At 42.9% G+C, this 25,460-nt stretch overlaps 1 protein-coding gene across 1 annotated transcript in view; it reads left to right on the forward strand.

Moving 5' to 3' along the window:
• The window catches only part of LOC139267427 (regulator of microtubule dynamics protein 2), a 218,729-nt gene extending 215,033 nt beyond the window's left edge, over positions 1-3,696 (forward strand). Inside the window, exon 10 of the mRNA XM_070885740.1 lies at positions 3,073-3,696. Coding sequence (XP_070741841.1) covers positions 3,073-3,126 — 54 coding nt within the window. The 3' untranslated portion in view covers positions 3,127-3,696. The remainder of the gene's footprint in view (positions 1-3,072) is intronic.
• Positions 3,697-25,460: the final 21,764 nt, after the last annotated feature.

Genomic DNA, 25,460 nt, shown 5'->3' on the forward strand with positions numbered 1-25,460 from the left:
GTTTAGTCAGCATAGGATCGAGAGAGCATGAGGTCTCATTAGAAATGGGAACAGGAGCAGGCCATTCATCCCTTCGAGCCTGCTCCACCACTCAATAAGGTCATGGCTGATCTTCTACCTCAACCCCACCTTCCCGCACTATCCGCATATCCCTTGGTTCCCTTAGTATCCAAAAATATGTGGATCTTTGTCTTGAATATAATGAACAACTGAGCACCACAGCTCTCTGGTGTAGCGAATTCCAAATATTCACAACTCTTTGAGTGAAGAAATTTCTCCTCATCTCAGTCCTAAATAGCCAACCCTTTATTCTGAAAATGTAACCCCTAGTTCAATACTCCCCAGCTAGGGGAAACATACTCCCAGCATCTATCCTATCAAGCCACCTTCTCAAGGGCAATTAGGGATGGGCAATAAATGCTGGCCTTGCCAGCAACGCCCACATCTCAACTATTTTTTTTAAAGATAAGGAGTCCAAAGCACTACACACTACACCAGGTATGCTCTCACCAAGACCCTATTTAATTATAGTAATACTTCTCTTATACTCCAATCCTTTTGTAATTCCATTTGCTTTCCTAATTGCTTGCTGTATCTGCATGTTAACATTCTGTGATTTGTGTACAAGGGCATCCAAGTCATTCTGAGAGGGATCTGTGCTGGTGCCTCAACTATTCACTATTTATTAACGACTTAGATGATGGCATAGAAAGTCATATATCCAAATTTGCCAATGACACAAAGATAGGTGGCATTGTAGGAAGCGTAGATCAAAGCAAGAAATTACAAAGGGATATTGATAGATTAAGTGAATGGGCAATACTGTGGCAAATGGATTTCAATGTAAGTAAATATGATGTCATCCATTTTGGACCTAAAAAGGATAGAACAGGGTACTTTCTAAATGGTGAAAAGCTAAAACCAGGAGAGATCCAAAGAGCCTTGGGGGGCCTAGGTACATAGATCATGTCATGTTTAAAATGTCATGAACAGTTACAGAAAATAATCAAAAAGGCTAATAAAATGCTGGCCATTATATCTAAAGGACTAGAATACAAGCAGGTAGAAGTTATGCTGCAGCTATACAAAACCTTGGTTAGACCACACCTGGAGGGCTGCGGACAGTTCTTAGGAAGGATATATTGACCTTGGAGGGAGAGCAGCGTAGGTTTACCAGAATTATACCTGGACTTCAAGGGTTAAGTTACGAGGAGAGATTACACAAATTAGGGTTGTATTCCCTAGAGTTTAGAAGGTTAAGGGGTGATCTGATCGAAGTTTTCAAGATATTAAAAGGAACAGATAGGGTCGATAGAGAGAAACCATTTCTGTGGGTTGGGGATTCTAGGATTAGGGGGCATATTTCATGCATTGTTTTCATTGCTTTAATATTTCCCTTGTGTCTTGGTGACCAAAACTGAACACAGCTCTCAAGGTGCAGTTTGACCAGAGCACTGTACAGTTTTAATTTGGCATCTTATGCTTGATCAACTGACCTAGAAATATAATTAATTAAGAGTACGGTAGCATAGTGGTAATGTTACTGGACTAGTAATCCAGAGGCCTGAACTAATGATCCGTAGACCACCACCTTCTCGAGGGCATTTAGGGATGGGCAATAAATACCGGCTTTGCCAGCAAAACCCACATCCCATGAATGAATCAAAAAAATTCTGTGAATGTTGTTTACTTTTGCTCCACAGATTTCAGGGCCAAAATTGCCCACCGCCCGAAATGAGGCGCACCTACCGTTTTCGATGTGTTCTGGCCACCCCAATGCATGGGCCGGCCAAACCATTGAAATTCAGCACTTCAGGGTTTCTTTTGAGTGGGGCGGAAGTGGGGATGGGGCGGAGTGGCCGTCACTAGCAGGGCAGAAGTGGGGGCGGGGCAGAGTGACAAACGCTGCACGGCATCAGTGCCGCGCTGATGACTTCATCGCGTTGGCGAGTCACAACATCTCTCCCTTTCAGTTAAAGCGAAGGGCCGCTACAAATTCTGCAGCCACTTTACTGGCAAACACTGGGCCACCAAGGAGGGTTTAGGCCGGGCCAGCGAACTGGCACCCAAAAGGGGATGCCAGGCTGCCTGTTGGCGGCCCAGCCGAACCCGCGGCCATAATTGTCGGCCTGACCTGGCAGTCGGCTGACGAAAAAATATAACATGACGGCCGCAGCAGCGAGGCCTCCCCTTTAAGTGAACCCGCACGGCCAAGCCACAGAGTGTGTACCGACAGCAAAAGCTGTCAGTGACCCCGGCCGGCGGCGGGGCTGCTCCAGCGGGGCAATTCATGGAAAGGGACAATTTCCTGAAGGTCAATTTCGGGAAGGAGTCCCTGCCAGTTGGTAAGGGGTCGGCATGTGAACGTTGCAGCAGGAAAATGGATGGAGCAGTCCCGAACACCGCTCCAAAACTGAGGAAGGGCAATTTTCAAAATGGCAGCCCACCTGCGGAGACTCGGCGGCCATTCCGCACTGACCTGTGGCCGCCGCTTTCAGAGAGCGGCAATTTCGGCCCCTTCATGTCATACTGAATCTATCCCCCAGATCCCTTTCCACTTCACCTTTAGATATTTCTAGACCATGCATAGTATATGTGTGGGGCTTCCAATGTTCCTTCCAGTGTGTCAGTCAAAGAATGTTGCAGAAATTTTGAAGACTTTTAAACTTTTCTTGTGAATGGTTCAAGAAAATTGACTTATTATCCCTCCATGTCTTGCCCTACATTGCCTCAGCAATGTCCTCCAGGTTTGCTTGCCCACACACAAGCCTTCAGCCCCTCTGACTCTGGGTTACTCCCTCTGCTCCACCATTAGCTGGTATTTCAGCCACAATTCTCCTGTTTTCTGCACCTCCTTCTCTAAATCCCCCTCTCACTGCCACCCCACCCCTCTCCATTTGTGCTTTTTCCATCCGATAAATGTCCACTCCTTTTTATCAATATTAAGCACATTGAGACATCTTCCTGTACATGAGCATGACAAAAGTAAATATTGGTATATAAAAGCTGCCTGTTTGAAGGGAAGGAGTATTTTATAAAATATTCTTATGTACATTTTCCTTTCCTCTACAGGAACGAGAAACTCAGGAAGAATTAGAAAACCTGCTCTCTGTCCTCAAGCAATAAATGTTATTTCTTTACTTCCAATTATGAAAATGATTTAAACATTTGAATGTGCTCATGAGTGACATAACTGCACTGTAATATTTCTTTGAGAAAAGGAACATGACAAATGGGTTACATTGAGAACAAGCACTGACGACCATTTCTTATGGCATCCACTAAAATTTTGCTTCAGTAGATTTATTTAATGAATCATGTTGAGTTCGCAGATTCTGAAGTTAATCTAGTTAATATTCTTAACACTGAAAATATCCATGGTAGCTAATTGTATAATTTTAAAAATGATGATGGGTTATGTCTGCAAATATAGTTTTTTAAGTAAGTTTATGATCTCTATAATATCTATACAGAATCCAAGAAATGGCTATTTTTAATAATGTACAGAAATCACTACTTGAGTCTTTTACAAAAAATATTACGTTCCAAAGACAGTAAAAGTGACTCGGAATACTGACATTCTTTTTTTTTACATTTGATGGAACGAAGGGCATGAATATCAACATGTATAATGGATTTTCAAAAGAACTACAAGCATGCTGCATTAAAAATATATAAATATTTGATCAGTTTTTCCAAAGATTAATAAAAAAAATCAAATTGTGACGTTTCTGTTCCTTGAGTTACAAAAAATAAATATGGCCACTTCTGTACTTGAGAAGGTAAAATACAAATTTTTCATGAATTGGAAGTGCTCTTTATGGCACAGATTAGTAATCATGTTAGAGTTTTCCCTCTACTGCTCAAAAAAAAATGCGTGGAATGAGGAGATATATTTTATGTGGGAAGCCAAGTTCATGACACGGTATCTAACAATATGGAAAACTTATTTTTAAGTATTCAACTATACCTCCGATATGCGTCAAAAAAGTGAATTCAGTGCAGTTGATGACTTTTCTAAAAAGGTAGCATCCATAGAGCTCATATTGTCTCCAACCTATTGGAGAGAAGACATCAGAATTGACCTACTACAGCTGCAACCACACATCTATTGAGCTCATGGCTCCAATAGACCTTTAGTGTAGAAAGTGGCTAAAGCACCAAAGTCTTTATCTGTTGAAAATAGTGGCCAGCATGTAAACATTGTGCTGCTCCAATGCAGTCAACAGAAGATCAAGGCTGCAATTATATTTGATCATGCTCCTGAAATAACCGTCATACAGGAATCCCAGGATAAGGATCAGCAGTGCCTTAGTACCATCGGAATCACAGTGTGAATTTGTCAATCAAAAGTCATCATCATAGGCAGTCCCTCGGAATTGAGGAAGACTTGCTTCCACTCTAAAAGTGAGTCCTCAGATGGTTGTACAGTCCAATGCGGGAATTACAGTCTCTGTCCAGGTGGGGTAGACAGTGGTTGAAGGAAAGGGTGGGTGGGGAGACTAGTTTGCCGCACACTCCTTCCGCTGTCTGCGCTTGATTTCTGCATGCTCTCAGTGACGAAACTCGAGGTGCTCAGCGCCCGGATGCTCTTCCTCCATTTTGGGCGGTCTTGGGCCAGAGATTCCCAGGTGGCGGGGGGTGTTGCCGGTGGGAAAAGTATTCTCTTCTGACTTTGAATCAATATCCTTAGCTGTGTATCAAGATTTGTACTGGTTGCTAAGGCAATGCCTGTTCTTAACACCAGCACAAGCAAAAATCACTATTTTTCTCCATATCTTATCCACCACACACAGCTGGAGTGGTTTGACACTGGGATACATTCTACTAAAATTACATAAGGGTCAAACCCTTTAGGGCAGTTTGCAATGTTGCAAAAATTGAGGCATGCGTAAGTGAACATGCTCCCGAACAGTGCAAAGGGATCTGTCCAAAGCCACCCGCCACAGAATGCCGCTTAGTATTTTCCAGTAATGGTTGAATAATTGTTTCCTTGCAAGTCTCAATAACTTTACCATTGAGTTTGCCTTTCGCGTCTAATCAGTAAATTAGAATTTGAAAAGTTTTTCTCAGCATTCATCAGGCATTTTATTCAGTGTTTTAATCTTCTCTGTCCCTCTGTTAAATTCCAATTAATTGACTACAAACCAAACTTTATTATTAAGTTACTGACTCATTTGCAATCCGCATAGAACAACAATGTTATCACATACTTCAGGGGTGGTGGCTAAGCTGCAGACAAGTAATTAGAGCCGATCGATTAACTACCTGGGCAGATACTCTATAAATCTGGGCATCAATAATTTCAAATGCACACAATATGGAAACACCTCTTCATTGTGTAAGTGGAAAATTGCATTATTACTGTACAATAGTTAGAATTAACCATTCAGTTCTGCATACTGTAGTATCCTTGCTTTATCGTTTTGAGTCTTGAGGTAACTGATTCGCACAGAGAACTGAACAGTGGTTCAGCACAAAGCACAAACCTTAGGTCATAGTTATACAACCAATGCAGTAGACTTCAGTGGTGTAAAACCACAACTGTCCTCAGTACCTTTGGGCTAGAGATGGCGAAATACAACCTGTATTTAAAACATCTTTTCACAATAGTTGTGAAATGAGGTAATCCCAGATGTCTGTGCGGGCCACATGAAACATTTATGGCATATTAATTAAATATAAAAATAAACCTCTTTCCATAAAGGTTACAAAGAATCAAATGAAACATTGAAACATAGAAAATAGGTGCAGGAGTAGGCCATTCGGCTCTTCGAGCCTGCACCACCATTCAATAAGATCATGGCTGATCATTCACCTCAGTACCCCTTTCTTGCTTTCTCTTCATACCCCTTGATCCTTTTAGCCGTAAGGGCCATATCTAACTCCCTCTTGAATATATCCAATGAACTGGCATCAACAACTCTCTGCGGTAGGGAATTCCACAAGTTAACAACTCTGAGTGAAGAAGTTTCTCCTCATCTCAGTCCTAAATGGCTTACCCCTTATCCTTAGACTATGTCCCCTGGTTCTGGACTCACCCAATATCGACAACATTCTTTCTGCATCTAACCTGTCCAGTCCCGTCAGAATTTTATATGTTTCTATGAAATCCCCTCTCATCCTTCTAAACTCCAGTGAATACAGGCCCAGTCGATCCAGTCTCTCCTCAAATGTCAGTCCTGCCATCCCGGGAATCAGTCTGCTGAACCTTCGCGCACTCCCTCAATAGCAAGAATGTCCTTCCTCAGATTAGGAGACCAAAACTGAACACAATATTCCAGGTGAGACCTCACTAAGGCCCTGTACAACTGCAGTAAGACCTCCCTGTTCCTATACTCAAATCCCCTAGCTATGAAGGCCAATATACCATTTGCCTTCTTCACTGCCTGCGTACCTGCATGCCAACTTTCAATGACTGATGTACCATGACACTCAGGTCTCATTGCACTCCCCTTTTCCTAATCTGCCACCATTCAGATAATATTCTGCCTTCGTGAAGATGATAAAAGTACGCGGAGTCAGAGGAAATGTATTAGCATGGATTGAGAATTGGCTGGCGAATAGAAAGCAGAGAGTCGGGATAAATGGTTCCTTTTCGGGTTGGAAATCGGTGGTTAGTGGTGTACCACAGGATCGGTGCTGGGACCACAACTGTTTACAATATACATAGATGACCTGGAAGAGGGGACAGAGTGTAGTGTAACAAAATTTGCAGATGACACAAAGATTAGTGGGAAAGCGGGTTGTGTAGAGGACACGGAAAGGCTGCAAAGAGATTTAGATAGGTTAAGCGAATGGGCTAAGGTTTAGCAGAAGGAATACAGTGTCGGAAAGTGTGAGGTCATCCACCTTGGGGAAAAAAAAACAGTAAAAGAGAATATTATTTGAATGGGGAGAAATTACAACATGCTGCGGTGCAGAGGGACCTGGGGGTCCTTGTACATGAATCCCAAAAAGTTAGTTTGCAGGTGCAGCAGGTAATCAGGAAGGCGAATGGAATGTTGGCCTTCGTTGCGAGAGGGATGGAGTACAAAAGCAGGGAGGTCCTTCTGCAAATGTATAGGGTATTGGTGAGGCCGCACCTGGAGTACTGCGTGCAGTTTTGGTCACCTTACTTAAGGAAGGATATACTAGCTTTGGAGGGGGTACAGAGACGACTCACTAGGCTGATTCCGGAGATGAGGGGGTTACCTTATGATGATAGATTGAGTAGACTGAGTCTTTACTCATTGGAGTTCAGAAGGATGAGGGGTGATCTTATAGAATAATGGAAGGGATAGACAAGATAGAGGCAGAGAGGTTGTTTCCACTGGTTGGGGAGACTAGAACTGGGGGGCACAGCCTCAAAATACGGGGGAGCCAATTTAAAACTGAGTTGAGAAGGAATTTCTTCTCCCAGAGGGTTGTGAATCTGTGGAATTCTCTGCCTAAGGAAGCAGTTGAGGCTAGCGCATTGAATGTTTTCAAGTCACAGATAGATAGATTTTTAACCAATAAAGGAATTAAGGGTTATGGGGAGCGGGCGGGTAAGTGGAGCTGAGTCCACGGCCAGATCAGCCATGATCTTGTTGAATGGCGGAGCAGGCTCGAGGGGCTAGATGGCCTACTCCTGTTCCTATTCTTATGTTCTTATGTTCTTGCCACCAAAGTGGATAACCTCACATTTCACATTATGCTGCATCTGCCACGCGTTTGCCCACTCATCTACCAGTCCAAGTCACCCTGCAGCCTTTTAGCGTCCTCACAGCTCACACCGCCACCCAGCTTAGTGTCATCTGCAAACTTGGAGATATTACCTCAATTCCCTCATCCAAATCATTAATGTATATTGTAAATAGCTGAGGTCCCAGCACTGAGCCCTGCGGCACTCCACTAGTTACTGCCTGCCATTCTGAAAAGGACCTGTTTATCCCAACTCTCTGCTTCCTGTCTGCCAACCAGTTCTCTATTCAAGTCAGTACATTACCCCCAATACCATGTACTTTAATTTTGCACACCAATCTCTTGTGTGGGACCTTGTCAAAAGCCTTTTGAAAGTCCAAATACACCAAATCCACAGTTCTCCCTTGTCCACTCTTCTAGGTACATCCTCAAAAAATTCTAGAAGATTTATCAAGCAGGATTTCCCTTTCAGAAATCCATGCTGACTTGGACCGATCCCGTCACTGCTTTCCAAATGTGCTGCTATTTCATCTTTAATAATTGATTCCAACATTTTCCCTACTACTGATGTCAGGCTAACCGGTCTATAATTACCTGTTTTCTCTCTCCCTCCTTTCTTAAAAAGTGGTGTTACATTAGCTACCCTCCAGTCCATAGGAACCGATCCAGAGTCGATAGACTGTTAGAAAATGATCACCAATGCATCCACTATTTCTAGGGCTACTTCCTTAAGTACTCTGGGAAGCAGACTATCAGGCCCTGGGGATTTATCGGCCTTCAATACCATCAATTTCCCTAACACAATTTCCCACCTAATAAGGATTTCCTTCAGTTCCTCCTTCTCACTAGACCCTCGGTCCCCTAGTATTTCCGGAAGGTTATTACTTTGAAGATTAAATGTAGAAATGTGATCATTTTCAATGGCTGGTTATTTCAAATTTCATTCTTCCATGCAATGCTGGAGTGCTTCTTGAAATATAGCTTTGATAGCAAACTGAACTGACTTTAGTTTCATTTTATAAATAGTAATGGGGAAGTTCCTTTGTGTAATAGAATAATGACTGGAGTGTTTTTCTTCATAAAACTTATGGTAGCAATGGTCAGTGCACTGTTAAATTAATACAACTGGTTGAAATATCAATCAGTAGCACCATGAAGTGCTCACATAAACATAGAAACATAGAAAATAGGTGCAGGAGTAGGCCATTCGGCCCTTCTAGCCTGCACCGCCATTCAATGAGTTCATGGCTGAACATGCAACTTCAGTACCCCATTCCTGCTTTCTCACCATACCCCTTGATTCCCCTAGTAGTAAGGACTTCATCTAACTCCTTTTTGAATATATTTAGTGAATTGGCCTCAACAACTTTCTGTGGTAGAGAATTCCACAGGTTCACCACTCTCTGGGTGAAGAAATTCCTCCTCATCTCAATCCTAAATGGCTTCCCCCTTATCCTTAGACTGTGTCCCCTGGTTCTGGACTTCCCCAACATTGGGAACATTCTTCCTGCATCTAACCTGTCTAACCCCGTCAGAATTTTAAACGTTTCTATGAGGTCCCCTCTCATTCTTCTGAACTCCAGTGAATACAAGCCCAGTTGATCCAGTCTTTCTTGATAGGTCAGTCCCGCCATCCCGGGAATCAGTCTGGTGAACCTTCGCTGCACTCCCTCAATAGCAAGAATGTCCTTCCTCAGGTTAGGAGACCAAAACTGTACACAATACTCCAGGTGTGGCCTCACCAAGGCCCTGTACAATTGTAGCAACACCTCCCTGCCCTTGTACTCAAATCCCCTCGCTATGAAGGCCAACATGCCATTTGCTTTCTTAACCGCCTGCTGTACCTGCATGCCAACCTTCAATGACTGATGTACCATGACACCCAGGTCTCGTTGCACCTCTCCTTTTCCTAATCTGTCACCATTCAGATAATAGTCTGTCTCTCTGTTTTTACCACCAAAGTGGATAACCTCACATTTATCCACATTATACTTCATCTGCCATGCATTTGCCCACTCACCTAACCTATCCAAGTCGCTCTGCAGCCTCATAGAATCCTCCTTGCAGCTCACACTGCCACCCAACTTAGTGTCATCCGCAAATTTGGAGATACTACATTTAATCCCCTCGTCTAAATCATTAATGTACAGTGTAAACAGCTGGGGCCCCAGCACAGAACCTTGCGGTACCCCACTAGTCACTGCCTGCCATTCTGAAAAGTCCCCATTTACTCCTACTCTTTGCTTCCTGTCTGACAACCAGTTCTCAATCCATGTCAGCACACTACCCCCAATCCCATGTGCTTTAACTTTGCACATTAATCTCTTGTGTGGGACCTTGTCGAAAGCCTTCTGAAAGTCCAAATATACCACATCGACTGGTTCTCCCTTGTCCACTCTACTGGAAACATCCTCAAAAAATTCCAGAAGATTTGTCAAGCATGATTTCCCTTTCACAAATCCATGCTGACTTGGACCTATCATATTACCTCTTTCCAAATGCACTGCGATGACATCCTTAATAATTGATTCCATCATTTTACCCACTACCGATGTCAGGCTGACCGGTCTGTAATTCCCTGTTTTCTCTCTCCCTCCTTTTTTAAAAAGTGGGGTTACGTTGGCTACCCTCCACTCCATAGGAACTGATCCAGAGTCAATGGAATGTTGGAAAATGACTGTCAATGCATCCACTATTTCCAAGGCCACCTCCTTAAGTACTCTGGGATGCAGTCCATCAGGCCCTGGGGATTTATCGGCCTTCAATCCCATCAATTTCCCCAACACAATTTCCCGACTAATAAGGATTTCCCTCAGTTCCTCCTCCTTACTAGACCCTCCGACCCCTTTTATATCCGGAAGGTTGTTTGTGTCCTCCTCAGTGAATATCGAACCAAAGTACTTGTTCAATTGGTCCGCCATTTCTTTGTTCCCCGTTATGACTTCCCCTGATTCTGACTGCAGGGGACCTACGTTTGTCTTTACTAACCTTTTTCTCTTTACATATCTATAGAAACTTTTACAATCCGTCTTAATGTTCCCTGCAAGCTTCTTCTCGTACTCCATTTTCCCTGCCCTAATCAAACCCTTTGTCCTCCTCTGCTGAGTTCTAAATTTCTCCCAGTCCCCGGTTTCTCTGCTATTTCTGGCCAATTTGTATGCCACTTCCTTGGCTTTAATGCTATCCCTGATTTCTCTTGATAGCCACGGTTGAGCCACCTTCCCTTTTTTATTTTTACGACAGATAGGAATGTACAATTGTTGTAGTTCATCCATGCGGTCTCTAAATGTCTGCCATTGCCCATCCACAGTCAACCCCTTCAGTATCATTCGCCAATCTATCCTAGCCAATTCACGCCTCATACCTTCAAAGTTACCCTTCTTTAAGTTCTGGACCATGGTCTCTGAATTAACTGTTTCATTCTCCATCCTAATGCAGAATTCCACCATATTATGGTCACTCTTCCCCAAGGGGCCTCGCACAACGAGATTGCTAATTAATGCTCTCTCATTACACAACACCCAGTCTAAGATGGCCTCCCCCTAGTTGGTTCCTCGACATATTGGTCTAAAAAACCATCCCTTATGCACTCCAGGAAATCCTCCTCTACCGTATTGCTTCCAGTTTGGTTAACCCAATCTATGTGCATATTAAAGTCACCCATTATAACTGCTGCACCTTTATTGCACGCACCCCTAATTTCATGTTTGATGCCCTCCCCAACATCACTACTACTGTTTGGAGGTCTGTACACAACTCCCACCAACGTTTTTTGTCCTTTGGTATTCTGCAGCTCTACCCATATAGATTCCACATCATCCAAGCTAATGTCCTTCCGAACTATTGCCTTAATTTGCTCCTTAACCAGCAATGCTACCCCACCTCCTTTTCCTTTTATTCTATCTTTCCTGAATGTTGAATACCCCTGGATGTTGAGTTCCCAGCCCTGATCATCACACTGTCCCCCTAGCAGGCAGCGCCGAGCGGCACTAGCTGTGGCTTGGGAGCACATTACCTGCCTACCCTCTCACCACAGTCTGAAGATTCCAGTGAATTTGAGAGAAAATAGAGTTGTTAAACCATCCCAAGAAAATGTAAAGTGCCAATCACCATCTATTGTCCTGGCTGTCATCTTACAGGTAATTGGAAGAAATGACAATTATCAAGGCGTTTCTTACACTACAGATAACAAAAGAGCCCTGAATCAAATTCTCCTGCCATTGTTTTCAGATAGTGGCCTGCCTCCTGCGTCACTCTCTGGCTGCAACACACAGGAGGATTTACTGCCATTCTAAACTCCAGTTATATAATATTACCAGCAGTGAGCCTTATTAGTGTCTAATATGATTAAATAAAATTTAAGGGGCCGAAATTGCCCACTGCCCGAAATGAGTCACACCTACCGCTCTTGAAGTGTTGCACAAGTTAAAGGGGAGGGCCGCTACTTCAGCGGCAAACACTGGGCCACCAGGGAGGGTTTCGGTCAGGCCAGCGGCCTGGTACCCAAGAGGGAGGTGCCAGGCTTCCTGTTGGCGACCCGATTGAACCTGGCAGTCGGCTGACAAAAAAAATGATGGAGTTGCAGCAGCACCACCTCACCTTTAAGGACGGCCGTGCCGCTAAGCCACAGAAATTGTACCAACAGCAAAAGCTGTCAGTGGCACCGACCGGCGGCGGCGGCACTCCTGCCGGGCAATTTCGGGAAGGGGTCGGCGCGTGCACGGCGCAGCGGGAAAACGGGCGGGACGGACTCCTACACCACTCCAAAACTGAGCAAGGGCAATATCTAAAATGGCAGCCAGTCCGCACTGACCCGTGGCTGCCACTTTCAGACGGCTACAGGCCTTATAGAAAGGGACAATTTCGTTCCCTAAATCTTTTTAAAGTTCCCAATGGATCACCTGCAAAGGTTTTAAATTTTCTTTGGAACTGGACTGCAGAATATTGTAAAAAGGTTGAAGTAACATGAGATTACCTCCTCTTGGGACCTCACACTTCAGTAAACTGGATTTGGACGATTTAGCATCTAAATCCAAATAAGTTGCACAATTTATATGCAAAGTCTGAATCATTGGTGCAAACTAGTTTAATGGTCCTATAATATTTGTAGAAATTTCAGTGCAGAAGACTATTCGCTCCATTTTATCATTGCTATTGCTCGCTCCACATTTGAGCTATCCTAATCCAATTTCCCTCCCTGTATCCTGCAATAGTTTTCTTTGTGTTTTTGAAGAATATATTTTCCCCTTAAATGTTGTGATCAACTTGGCTTCAATAGTAATTTTTAGTAATGCATTCTGTATTCTAATTACCATTTGCATGAAAACATTTCTTCTATCCTCCCTCAATTTTGCTTCTGCTAATCCTAAATTTATAATTGCAAGTGAAATTCTCCAGATGTCTCCTGGTAGCATTATGTTAAATTCGCCTTTTAAAAGGTGCATATTTAGAAGAAAAAATGGAAAGTAAAAATAAACTGTATAGTAAAATTAAAGTTATTAAAGAAATAGAATTTTTAATATTTAGCTACAAAAATGTCAATCAATTTCCAAGGTAATAACTAAGGAACCTTTGCTATTGTTGCATTGCTTTTTGTTTCAGACCTGTATGTGTATCAAACGATTACATTAATTGCATCACTACACCACGTTGTGCTCAAACAAGGTTTGTTCTTGGTAATAGGAGAGCCCTGGATCATATTCTTCTGCCATTGTTTACATCTTTAGAACTCAAAAGAAATAAACTAATTAAAGTGTATTTCCTTATGTTCCCTTTCTAAGAATGTAAATGATAGTGAGAATAAATATGGCTCATAACCTGGAGCAAGTATTATTATCTAGTATTGCAAATATCCTAAAAATAAAAACAAGACAACTTTAGTTGTTTTAAAGTATTAAATTATGATTGATGTCTTTGTGTTATATTTTGTTCCCAAGGCGATGTGATGGTTTCTGTTACATCATACCTTGAACTATGTCACATGAGTATCTTAATCCAGCCCCATCACTTAAACCACCCACGTTTAAATTGGGCAATCATTTAAATTGGGCAAATAGCACTAACCAATATCCATTACCATTACTGTCAATTACAAAGTCGCCTCAGGAACCGGTCCATTTTGGGTTGATGGCCATTTTAAATCTCGCCTGTTGCAGGAAAATAGCATGATGGAAATTCAATCAAGAAAGTTGTCAGGGAAATACTGATCTAGTTGCAGAATGCAGACAGGATACTGATCTAATTAACAAACTGCCATTGTTGCTGTTTCTGAGGTAACGGCTCAAGAATGTGGAGTCAGGTGGGAGAACAAGGTAAATAAGCTTGTAAATGGATTAAAAGCAAGCCAAGAACCTTCGACTATCGATAGATACGTAACTATAATATAATCGAGGAGAAAGAATGTGAGCGCCCTCAGGTGCACAGGGACAGGGACCAAGAAAGCTATAAGAATGTATCCATTTCTGTATTCTGCAGAGTGCTCCACCTCGAGCGGTTAAGAAAGGCTCTCCGGGCATATGCTCGAGAAATAAAGACCTGATGTTGAATTAAGACCTACCTGACTCGACTCATTAGAAGAACCAGAGGTGATCTCAGTTGAAAAGCAACTGAGACAGCGCGGGCGCATTTCACCCGGACAAGGTCCGGTCTCTAAAGTGTTACCTCAACACCGCCCAATTAACTTCAATGGAACGTAAAATCAGGCAGGGTATGAAATGGGCGTCCAACCCAAACCCACCTGGTTCCTGCTAGATGGGTTAGGTTAAAATTGGGGCTTAACTTTTCAATGTATTTCACTTATGCTGCAAAATGCCATAAAGAATCACATGACCACTTGCACATAGACTATGTAGTATCAATCTTAGCCATAAATAAATAAAAAAAACTTGAATCTGCATTAAGGGTTCACCTAAAGTCAATCTCAATGGCGGTCATTATAGAAAGGTAACAGAGAAGCAATGTATGGCTGCAATGAAAATGACTGGACAAGCAGGTGACACACTATAAATGACTTACATTGGAAGAAATATAAAGTAACTGGTAAAAAAAAATGTGTTATAACGTGCTAACAGTTAATTAGACATGAAACCATGGAAAATTGTTAAGTTAGTTTACTCACTGGGCATGATAGTAAACATTTTCACACCACCATAGTGAATTGAATAAGATTACAATTTTTCCTGTTACGGCACGACGGCAGATTTGTTGCCTCCATACATTTCTCGAGTTCGACAGAATAGAAATTCTAAAAGTATATTTCTGCAGATGTAATATACTATTTAGAAAATGGCACAAATGGCTAATTTTAAAGCCCAGTGCTCAGTCCTCAGAAGTTTAATGTAAAGTTAAGTGCGTAGGTATTACCTGAAAATTATTTTCAAAGAACTGTTGTGCCCTGACTACTTGTTATCAAGCTGGTTTATCATGTAATATGCACAATGTGTGTTATTACCCTGTATAGTAAAATAAAACAATCGAACTATAGGATGTCAGAGTACAGTGTCATTGCAGTTTGAATCTATCTTTGATGCCCAGAAACCACGATGGTTCTAGTGACAGTAGATGCAGATTTCAAATGGAATTCCCAATTTATGTATTGAGAACATTATTAGAACGTGGCTATTGAGGTAGAAACTATCATATAATTTTAAAGGAGTTGAGTAAGTATCTGAAAAGGGAGAAATAAAAGTCATGGGAAATGAGTAAAGAAATTGGATTAGAATACAACCTGCAATTAAAGAGCACGGATCAACAACAACAACTTGCATTTATATATCGCCTTTAACATAGTAAAACATCCCAAGGCACTTCATAGGAGCATTATCAAACATATTTGACACCAAGCCACATAAAGAGATATTTGGACAGATGACCAAACGTTTGGACATAGGTTTTAAGGAGCATCTTAATGGAGGTGAGAGTGGCACAGTAAAGGAGGTGAGAGAGACACAGAGGTTTAGAGAGGGAATTCCAGAGTTTAGGACCTAGGCAGCTGGAGGCACAGCTGCCAAGGGTGTAGGGATTAAAATCAGGGATGCACAAGAGACCAGAATTGGAAGAGCGCAGAGATCTCGGAGGGTTGTATGGCTGAAGAAGGTTACAAAGATATGAGGGGCTAAGTTATGGAACGATTTCAAAACCAGGATGAGAATTTTAAAACTGAGGCATTGCCGGATTGGGAGCCAATGTAGGCCAGTGATAACACGGGTGAATAGAACTTGGTGAAAATTAGGATACGGGCAGCAGAGTTTTAGATGAGCTCAAATTTATGGAGGATGGAAGATTGAAGGCCAGCCAGGAGAGCACAGGCATAATTGAGAAACCAGCCTCCTTCTCTGCTGCAATTTCCATGCTTCTGTGAGTTTCCTCTATATATTCTAGATTTATGTTAAATATTGCATAAACTCAAAAAAATGCTCCTATTTCCTCTGCCTCCCGTACCATGTTATCTGCTCTTTTATTAGAAATATTGGTAACAATTTCTATCCAAATTCAGTATTTTGCATCGGAGGAATTTGTGGAATATAAGAAATAAATAAGAGTGCACCAGAAATGCACCAGAAATGCAAATTTCAAGCTCCGTTTGTTCAATGGATGTAAATTTATGGGCAAGAAGAAGGGCTCCTCTGAGATGGAATCAAAAGATGAGATAGAAGGGATGAAACTAAATTTCAAGTTAATATGGTCTTTTGCACCTAAACTTGCTCTGTCGGAAATGTTACGTTAGGGCCTGATGTTTGCAATTTTGGAAGACAGGTATTGGCTGCAGAAGTGCTGTTTGCATAAATAATAGAGAAACAGCAGGAATAACTGAATTGTTGGTCATGGGTGCCGGAATTGTGTGGGGCGGATTGGTGGGGCCGGATGCTCTTTACCTGTCCACCATTGTTCATTGTTCATAGGTTTATATGTAACCTTCAGGGCTGCTGACCGAGGACCGTGTGGCTCTTTGTCGGCTGGTGCAGACACAATGGGCCAAAATGGGCTTCTGCGCTGTAGATTTCTATGTTTCTAATTGCTAGACAGATGTAGCCGTGAAATAGAGAGACGATACTCACATATGTTGGGTTGGTTTGTTCTTCTGCATTCTCAATTGAACTGTACTGTTCAGTCTTAATATCTTATATTGACCTTAGGGTACTGCTGGAAAAATGCTACAGTGAGATATTTACTTAAAATATTGCCCCTCTAACCAGTTATTGTGGTGTAATTGCCTCATGGTTGTGGATTTTATAGAGCAGCAGTACAACCACAGCATTTTGTAACCTCTCCCTATTTAAATAATAAATTGCTTTTTTATTTTTCCTACCAAAGTGGATACCCTCACAGTTTTCCACATTATACTCCATCCACCAAATTTTTGCTCACTCACTTAGCCTATCTATATCCCTTTGCAGATTATTTGTGTCCTCCTCACAACTTGCTTTACCACCTTTCTTTGTATCATCAGCAAATTTGGCTACATTACTCTTGGTCTTTTCATCCAAATCATTAATATAGATTGTAAATAGTTGAGGCCCCAGTACTGATTCTTGTGGCACCCCATTAGTTACAGTTTGCCAACCGGAAAATGACCCATTTATCCCGACTCCCTGTTTTCTGTTAGTTTGCCAATCCTCTAGCCATGCTAATATATTACCCCCAGCCCTGTGAGCTCTTATCTTGTGCAGTAACCTTTTATGTGACACCTTATTGAATGCCTTCTGGAAATCCAAATACACAATCTCTACTCATTCCCCTTTATTCACCCTGCTCGTTACATCCTCAAAGAACTCCAGCAAATTTTTCAAACATAATTTCCCTTTCATAAAACCATGCTGGCTCTGCTTGACTGTATTATGATTTTCTAAATGTCCTGCTACTACTTCCTTAATAATGGACTCCAGCGTTTTCCCAATGATAGATGTGAGGCTAACTAGTCTATAGTTTTCTGCTTTTGGTTTCCTTCCATTCTTAAATAGGGGCGTTACATTTGCAGTTTTCCAATCCACTGGGACCTCTCCAGAATCTAGGGAATTTTGGTAGATTACAACCAATGCATCCACTATCTCTGCAGTCACTTCTTTTAAGACCCTAGAATGAAGGCCATCAGGTCCAGGGGACTTGTCCACCTTTAGTCCCGTTAGTTTGCCTAGTACTTTTACTCTAGTGAAAGTGATTGTTTTAAGTTCCCCCCTTCCAATAGCCACTTGATCATCAATTATTGGGATGCTTCTACTGTGAAGACTGATACAAAATATTTGCTCGAAGTCTCTGCCATTTCCCTGTTTCCCATTATTAATGCCCAGTCTCTTCCTCGAAAGGACCAACATTTACTTTAGCTACTCTCTTCCTTTTTATATACCTGTAGAGGCTCTTACTGTCTGTTTGTATATGTCTTGCTAGTTTACTTTTATAAACTATTCTCTCTATTTTTTTTTAGTTGTCCTTTGCTGATTTCTGAAAATTTTCCAATCCTCTGGCCTTCCACTATTCTTCGCAACATTGGTTTCAATTTAATACCATCCTTTACTTCCTTAGTTAGCCATGGATGGTTCATCCTTCTCTTCGAGTCTTTCTTTCTCACTGGAACATATTTTTGCTGAGTTATGAAATATCTCCTTAAATATTTGTCACTGCTCATCTACCATCTTACCCTTTAATCTACTTTCCCAGTCCACTTTAGCCAACTCTGCCTTCATACTTTGTAATTGCCTTAATTTAAGTTCAGGACACTAGTTTGAGACCTAGCTTTCTCACCCTCAAACTGAATTTGAAATTCTACCATGCTATGATCACTCTTCCCAAGAGGATCCGTTACTATAAGATCATTACACATTACCAGATCGAAAATAGTCTGCTCCCTGGTTGGCTCCACATTGTATTGTTCTGAGAAACCATCCTGAATACACTCTATGAACTCTTCCTCAAGGCTACCTTTGTCAATTTGATTTGTCCAATCTATATGAAGATTAAAATCGCCCAATATTATTGATGTACCTTTCTTACAAGCCTCCATTATTTCTTTTACTTTCTACCTATCTTTCCATAATGGCAAACATCCCTGAATATTCAGTTCCCAGCCTTGGTCACCTTGCAACCACATCTCTGTAATGGCTAACAGATCATACACATTTATATAGGGTACTGTAGGCCCCCAAGCAGTCTGAGGGAGATATATGAGCAAATTTGTGGCCAAATTTCTGACAAGTGCAAAAACAATAGGCTAGTAAAAGGGGGGGGGGGTTTAATTACCCTAATATTAACTGGGATATAACCAGTGTAAAATGTATAGAGGGCACAGAATTCCTAAATTGCATTCAAGAGAACTATTTTAGCTAGTACGCAGTAAGCCCAACAAGACTGGGGGTGGGGGGGGGAGCAGTCTGGATTTTGTTTTAGGGAATGAAGCTGGGCAGGTGCAAGGAGTATCAGTGGGAGAGCATTTTTGTGGTAATGCTCATAATTCAGTTAGTTTCAGCATAGTTATGGATAAGGACAGAGATGAAACAGGAGTAAAGGTTCAAAATTGGGGGAAGGCCAATTTTATTATGTTGAGAAGTCATTTAGCAAAAGTGGACTGGAAAAAACTACTTGAAGGTAAATCAGTGTGAGAGCAGTGGGAGGCATTCAAGAGGGAGATATAAGGGGGAACAAATGCGGTCGCTCCTCATTTGGGGCGGTAACCCAGGTGGAGCCTTGAAAACGTTTGTGCCCTCCACCCAGAAATTCATCAAAATCAGTCGAAGAGCTGACAGGGGCAGTAAATCAACCATTGTACTCTCTAGTTGGGGGAGCAGGGGGGGGTGGCATAACAAAATTTTGGTCAGTAAATTTGACGGACCCATTGTGCATGCACCGAACTCCGATTCAAATCCCAGCAAAAGCCAAGTCTTAAAGGATAGTAATGCACCCATTAAAGTCAATGACTTTTTTTCAAGCTGTACTGTTATGTATGTCTGCCACTGCAAACTCGGAGGTTCACGCAATATGCTCTGCGTTTGTTGCACTGACTGTGACCTCGGAGGGAAGCGCTTTAAGTAGCCACCAGTTAACGATTCTCCAAGCCTGTACCGACTGTTTTTCCAGACATTGTTCTTGGCGGTTGGTAAATGAGGCGGCCATACCTAGTTTACCAACTGGGGCGTAAGCATGGGACTGACACTGATCGTTAGCAGACAGGCGCAACTGGTTTGCACCCCAGTGAGCCTCTAATGAATTTTCGGTCGGGGCGGTAAAAGCTGCACTCCCGGCCAGCAATCTTTTACGCTCCCATTAATGCCCCCTCTGGCCGCTAACTGAGGCGTTAGACAACCGAAAATCCAGCCCAAGGGGTTCAGGGTAACCATGTTCCCACAAAGAAACAGGGTAGAACTGCCAAATTTAGAGCCCCTTAGATGACAAGGTGCATACAGGGTAAAATAAGGCAAAAAGGGAAGCTTATATCAGACATCGAGAGCTCAATACTGCAGAAAGCCGAGAAGAAAGTGTAGGGGTGAAATTAAAAAGGAAGTTAGGAAAGCAAAGAGAGGACATGAAAAAATAGTGGCAAGTAGAATCAAATAATACCCAAAGATGTTTTATAATTACATAAAGATCAAAAGGATAACTAAGGAAAGAGTAGGGCCAGAAAGACTGGATCAACTGGGCTTGTATTCACTGGAGTTCAGAAGAATGAGAGGGGATCTCATAGAAACGTTTAAAATTCTGACGGGTTTAGACAGGTTAGATGCAGGAAGAATGTTCCCAATGTTGGGGAAGTCCAGAACCAGAGGTCACAGTCTAAGGATAAGGGGTAAGCCATTTAGGACCGAGATGAGGAGAAACTTCTTCACCCAGAGAGTGGTGAACCTGTGGAATTCTCTGCCACAGAAAGTTGTTGAGGCCAATTCACTAAATATATTCAAAAAGAAGTTAGATGTAGTCCTTACTACTAGGGGGATCAACGGGTATGGCAAGAAAGCAGGAATGGGGTACTGAAGTTGCATGTTCAGCCATGAACTCATTGAATGGCGGTGCAGGCTCGAAGGGCCGAATGGCCTACTCCTGCACCTATTTCCTAGGGTTTCTATGTTTCTATTAGGGACCTAAATTATAATCTATGTCTAGAGGTGAAGGATGTGGCTAAGGTACTAAATGAATACTTTGTGGCTGTCTTCAAAAAAGAGGGAGATGAGGCCAAAGTTGAAGTTAAGGAGGTAGAGAGTGAAATATTGGTTGTGATAAATATAGTAAGAGAGGAAGTTTTAAAGGGGTGTAGCATCTTTGAAAGTAGATAAATCACCAGGACCAGATGAAATATATCCTAGGCTAGTAAAAGAAGCAAGGGAGGAAATTTCAGATTCTCTGACTATCAGCAGTGGTGCCAAAGGATTGGAGAACTGCTAATGTTAGGCCAGTTAGTCTAACCTCAGTGGTGGGAAAATTATTGGAATCAATCCTGAGGGACAGTATTAACCTTCATTTAGAAAGACACAGATTAATCAAGGACAGCCGCCATGGATTTGTTAAGGGAAGGTCGTGTCTGACTAACTTGATTGAATTTTTTGAGGAGGTAACAAGGAGGGTAGATGAGGGCAGTGCTTTTGATGTAGTTTACATGGATTTTAGCAAGGCTTTTGACAAGATCCTACATGGCAGGCTGATCAAAAAAGTAAAAGCCCATGGGATTCAAGGGAGAGTGGCAAATTGGATCCAAAATTGGCTCAGTGGCAGGAAGCAAAGTTTCATGCTTGAGGGGAGTTTTTGTGACTGGAAAGCTTTATCCACTCGGGTTCCACATGGCTCAATGCTCGGTCCCTTGCTTTTTGTAGTATATATGAATGATTTAGAATTAAAGGTAGGGGGCATGATAAAGAAGTTTGCAGATGATACAAAAATTGGCCGTGTGGTTGACAGTGAGGAGGAAAGCTTTAGACTGCAGGAAGATATTGATGGACTGTTCAGCAGATAAGTGGAAAATGGAATTCAATCCGGAAAAGTGAGAGGTATTGCATTTGGAAGGTGCAACCGGCAAGGGAATATACATAAATTGGAGGGTACTGAGAGGTGTGGAGGAACAGAGGGACCTTGGAGTGTATGTCCACAGATCCTTAAAGGTAGTTAAATAAGGCAATTAAAAAGGCATACGGAATGATTTCCTTCATTAGCTGAGGCATAGAATATAACAGGGAAGTTATGCTAGAACTGTATACAACTCTAGTTAGGCCACAGCTTGAGTACTGCATACAGTTCTAGTCACCACATTACAGGAAAGATGTGATTGCACTGGAGAGGGTACAGAGGAGATTTACGAGGATGTTGCCAGGACTGGAAAATTTTAGCTATGAGGAAAGATTTGCTAGGCTGGGGTGGTTTTCTTTGGAACAGAGGAGGCTGAAGGGAGATTTAATTGAGGTGTATAAAATATGAGGGGCCTAGATAGAATGGATAGGAAGGACTTGTTTCCTTTAGCAGAGGGGTCAATAACCAGGGGGCTTGGCTGATATGTCCTTACTGTACAGTATAAATGCACACGAGGCCCATACTTGAGAGCAGGTCACTCTGTGACCAATTACCTTTATTACCAAGACCTCAAGTGATGAAGGTAGGTGGAGTTTCCCCTTTTATACCTGAAAGTCCAGGTTAGGAGTGTCTCCCACAAGTTCACCCCCTTGTGGTCAATGTTCTCAAGGTGTATAACTTAGGTCAGCTTATACATGGGTTACAATGCTGCTTGAATACATGACATCACTTCACCCCCAAAGTCTTATTGGGATCACAGGTTAAGTCTCTCTGGTGGTTTACGCTCCCTTGTAGAGCGCCTGAGTTGGGGCTCCGATTGTTGGGCGCTGGCCTGAGTGTCTGCTGTTTGCGGTGCCTCAGGCCTGTCCGGACTGCCCACAGTGACTGGGCTCTCCTCCACTTGGTTCCGGTGTTCGGTCACCTGCGGTGGAGTAAACTCTACGTCGTGTTCTTCCTCTGCTTCTTCTATGGGGTTGTTGAACCTCCTTTTAGTTTGATCCATGTGTTTGCGGCAAATTTGTCCATTGGTTAGTTTAACTAAAAAGACCCTATTCCCCTCTTTGGCAATCACAGTGCCTGCAAGCCATTTGGGCCCTGCAGCGTAATTAAGGACAAAAACAGGGTCATTGACATCAATACATCGCGCCCTCGCATTCCTGTCAAGGTAGTCACATTGTGACTGACGTCTACTCTCAACAATTTCTTTCATAATAGGGTGTATAAGGGATAACCTGGTTTTGAGCGTCCTTTTCATTAGCAACTCTGCGGATGGAACCCCTGTGAGTGAGTGTGGTCGGGATCTATTGGCCAACAGGAGGCATGATAAGCGGCTTTGTAGGGAACCCCCTTGGATTCTGAGCATGCCGTTTGATTGTCTGCACTGCTCGTCAGCTTATACATGGGTTACAATGATAGTTGAATACATGACAATAGATTTAAAGTAATTTGTAGAAGAATTAGAGGGTTGGTTAGGAAAGATATTTTCACCCAGAGTGCGGTGGGGGTCTGGAACTCACTGACTGAAAGTGTGGTACAGGCAGAAATTCTCATCACATTTAAAAAGTACTCTACAGGGCTACGGACCTAGTGCTAGAAGGTGGGATTAAGCTGGATAGCTCTTTTTCGACCGGCTCGTATACGATGGGTTGAATGGCCTCCTTCTGTGTCGTAATCTTGCTATCATTCTATGTCGCATAGTGTGAATGGGCTCAATTTTCCCCAAAGCTTTTTTTTGGCATACTGTACTTGAAGAGTTACGCCCGTTTTTTGGGGGCCCAAGTACGGCAAAAAAAAGTTCTAATTTTTCCCGTTGGATTTCTTCATTTTGGCGTGGCCGAACCTGTCCTTTAGTTTTGTCCCTGGGGCATAATGCGAGCTGAGGCTGCAAAATGAAACATACAGCCAGCTCGCAACACATTAATACATATTGCATCAATTTAAAAACACATTAACACTCATTGCATCAACTTAAAAACACATTAATATATAATGCCCCCAGGGAGGCCCCACTCAGCCCGTGGCCCTGGCCCTGGCCCACCAGGCCATGGTCACGTATTCACGTAGACTATGCGGGCCCGTTCATGGCGAAAATGTTCCTGATCGTTGTCGATGCATATTCGAAATGGATCGAGTGCATCATATTAAACTCGTGCATGACATCCATCACCGTGGAGAGTCTACGTACGGTTTTTGCGAGCCACGGCTTGCCGGACATCCTGGTCAGCGACAATGGCCCGTGTTTCACCAGCCGTGAATTCCAGGAGTTTATGTCGGGCAATGGTATCAAACACGTCCGGACAGCGCCGTTCAAGCCGGCTTCCAATGGCCAGGCAGAACGGGCGGTCCAAGTCATAAAACAGGACATGCTACGCATCCAAGGACCCTCCCTTCAGTACCACCTGCGCGCCTCCTGCTGGCCTACAGGTCCCGTCCGCACTCGCTCACGGGAGTCCCTCCAGTGGAACTCCTCATGAAACGCACGCTAAAAACGCGGCTGTCCCTCATTAACCCAGCCCTGGCAGACATTGTTGAGGGCAAGCACCAGTCCCAAACCGAGTTCCATGATCGAAACTCAAGGGGGAGGTGTATAGAAATGGATGACCCGGTATTTGTTCTTAACCATGCTTTGGGACCCAAGTGGCTTGAGGGCACAGTAACTAGCAAAGAAGGGAATAGGGTCATGGTGGTCAGACTAAACAATGGGAAGATATGCCGCAAACACTTGGACCAAGTAAAGAAAAGGTTCAGCATAGACACGGAGGAACCTGAAGAAGAGCATGAGATGTCACCCACACCACTGCCAGTGGACAAGCAACGAGGACAATCCACAACATGCACAGTCTTTGCGGCCAGGCCGGACAGGCCAGAATCACCTCAGGTGACAGAGACGGGTGCTGAGGCCCAGCCACCAGAGCCACAACTGCGGCGCTCCACGAGAGAGCATCGACCACCTGAAAGACTTAACCTTTGACACAAAAAGACGTAAGGGGGAAGGTGATGTCATGCATGTAACCATCATACAACTGTAATCTTCATGTAACTGTAACTTTCATGCAACTCCTGTACACTGTACTTATACCCTAGCAATGCACACCCTGACCACAGGGGGTGAACTAATGGGAGACACTCCTCACCTGGGTTTCCAGGTATAAAAGGGGAGGTCAACATCCAGGGGTATTCAACGTTCAGGAAGGATAGAATAAAAGGAAAAGGAGGTGGGGTAGCATTGCTGGTTAAAGAGGAGATTAATGCAATAATTAGGAAGGACATTAGCTTGGATGATGTGGAATCTATATGGGTAGAGCTGCAGAACACCAAAGGGCAAAAAACGTTAGTGGGAGTTGTGTACAGACCTCCAAACAGTAGTAGTGATGTTGGGGAGGGCATCAAACAGGAAATTAGGGGTGCATGCAATAAAGGTGCAGCAGTTATAATGGGTGACTTTAATATGCACTTAGAGTGGGCTAACCAAACTGGAAGCAATACGGTGGAGGAGGATTTCCTGGAGTGCATAAGGGATGGTTTTCTAGACCAATAGGGGGGAGGCCATCTTAGACTGGGTGTTGTGTAATGAGAGAGGATTAATTAGCAATCTCGTTGTGCGAGGCCCCTTGGGGAAGAGTGACCATAATATGGGGGCCGAAACGATCTCAACCTATTCTCAAACTTTAAATGGTGGAATTCTGCATTAGGATGGAGAATGAAACAGTTAATTCAGAGACCATGGTCCAGAACTTAAAGAAGGGTAACTTTGAAGGTATGAGACGTGAATTGGCTAGGATAGATTGGCGAATGATACTTAAGGGGTTGACTGT

Source organism: Pristiophorus japonicus, chromosome 7 (genome assembly GCF_044704955.1).
Source record: "Pristiophorus japonicus isolate sPriJap1 chromosome 7, sPriJap1.hap1, whole genome shotgun sequence".
In the NCBI taxonomy this organism is placed as follows: domain Eukaryota; kingdom Metazoa; phylum Chordata; class Chondrichthyes; family Pristiophoridae; genus Pristiophorus; species Pristiophorus japonicus.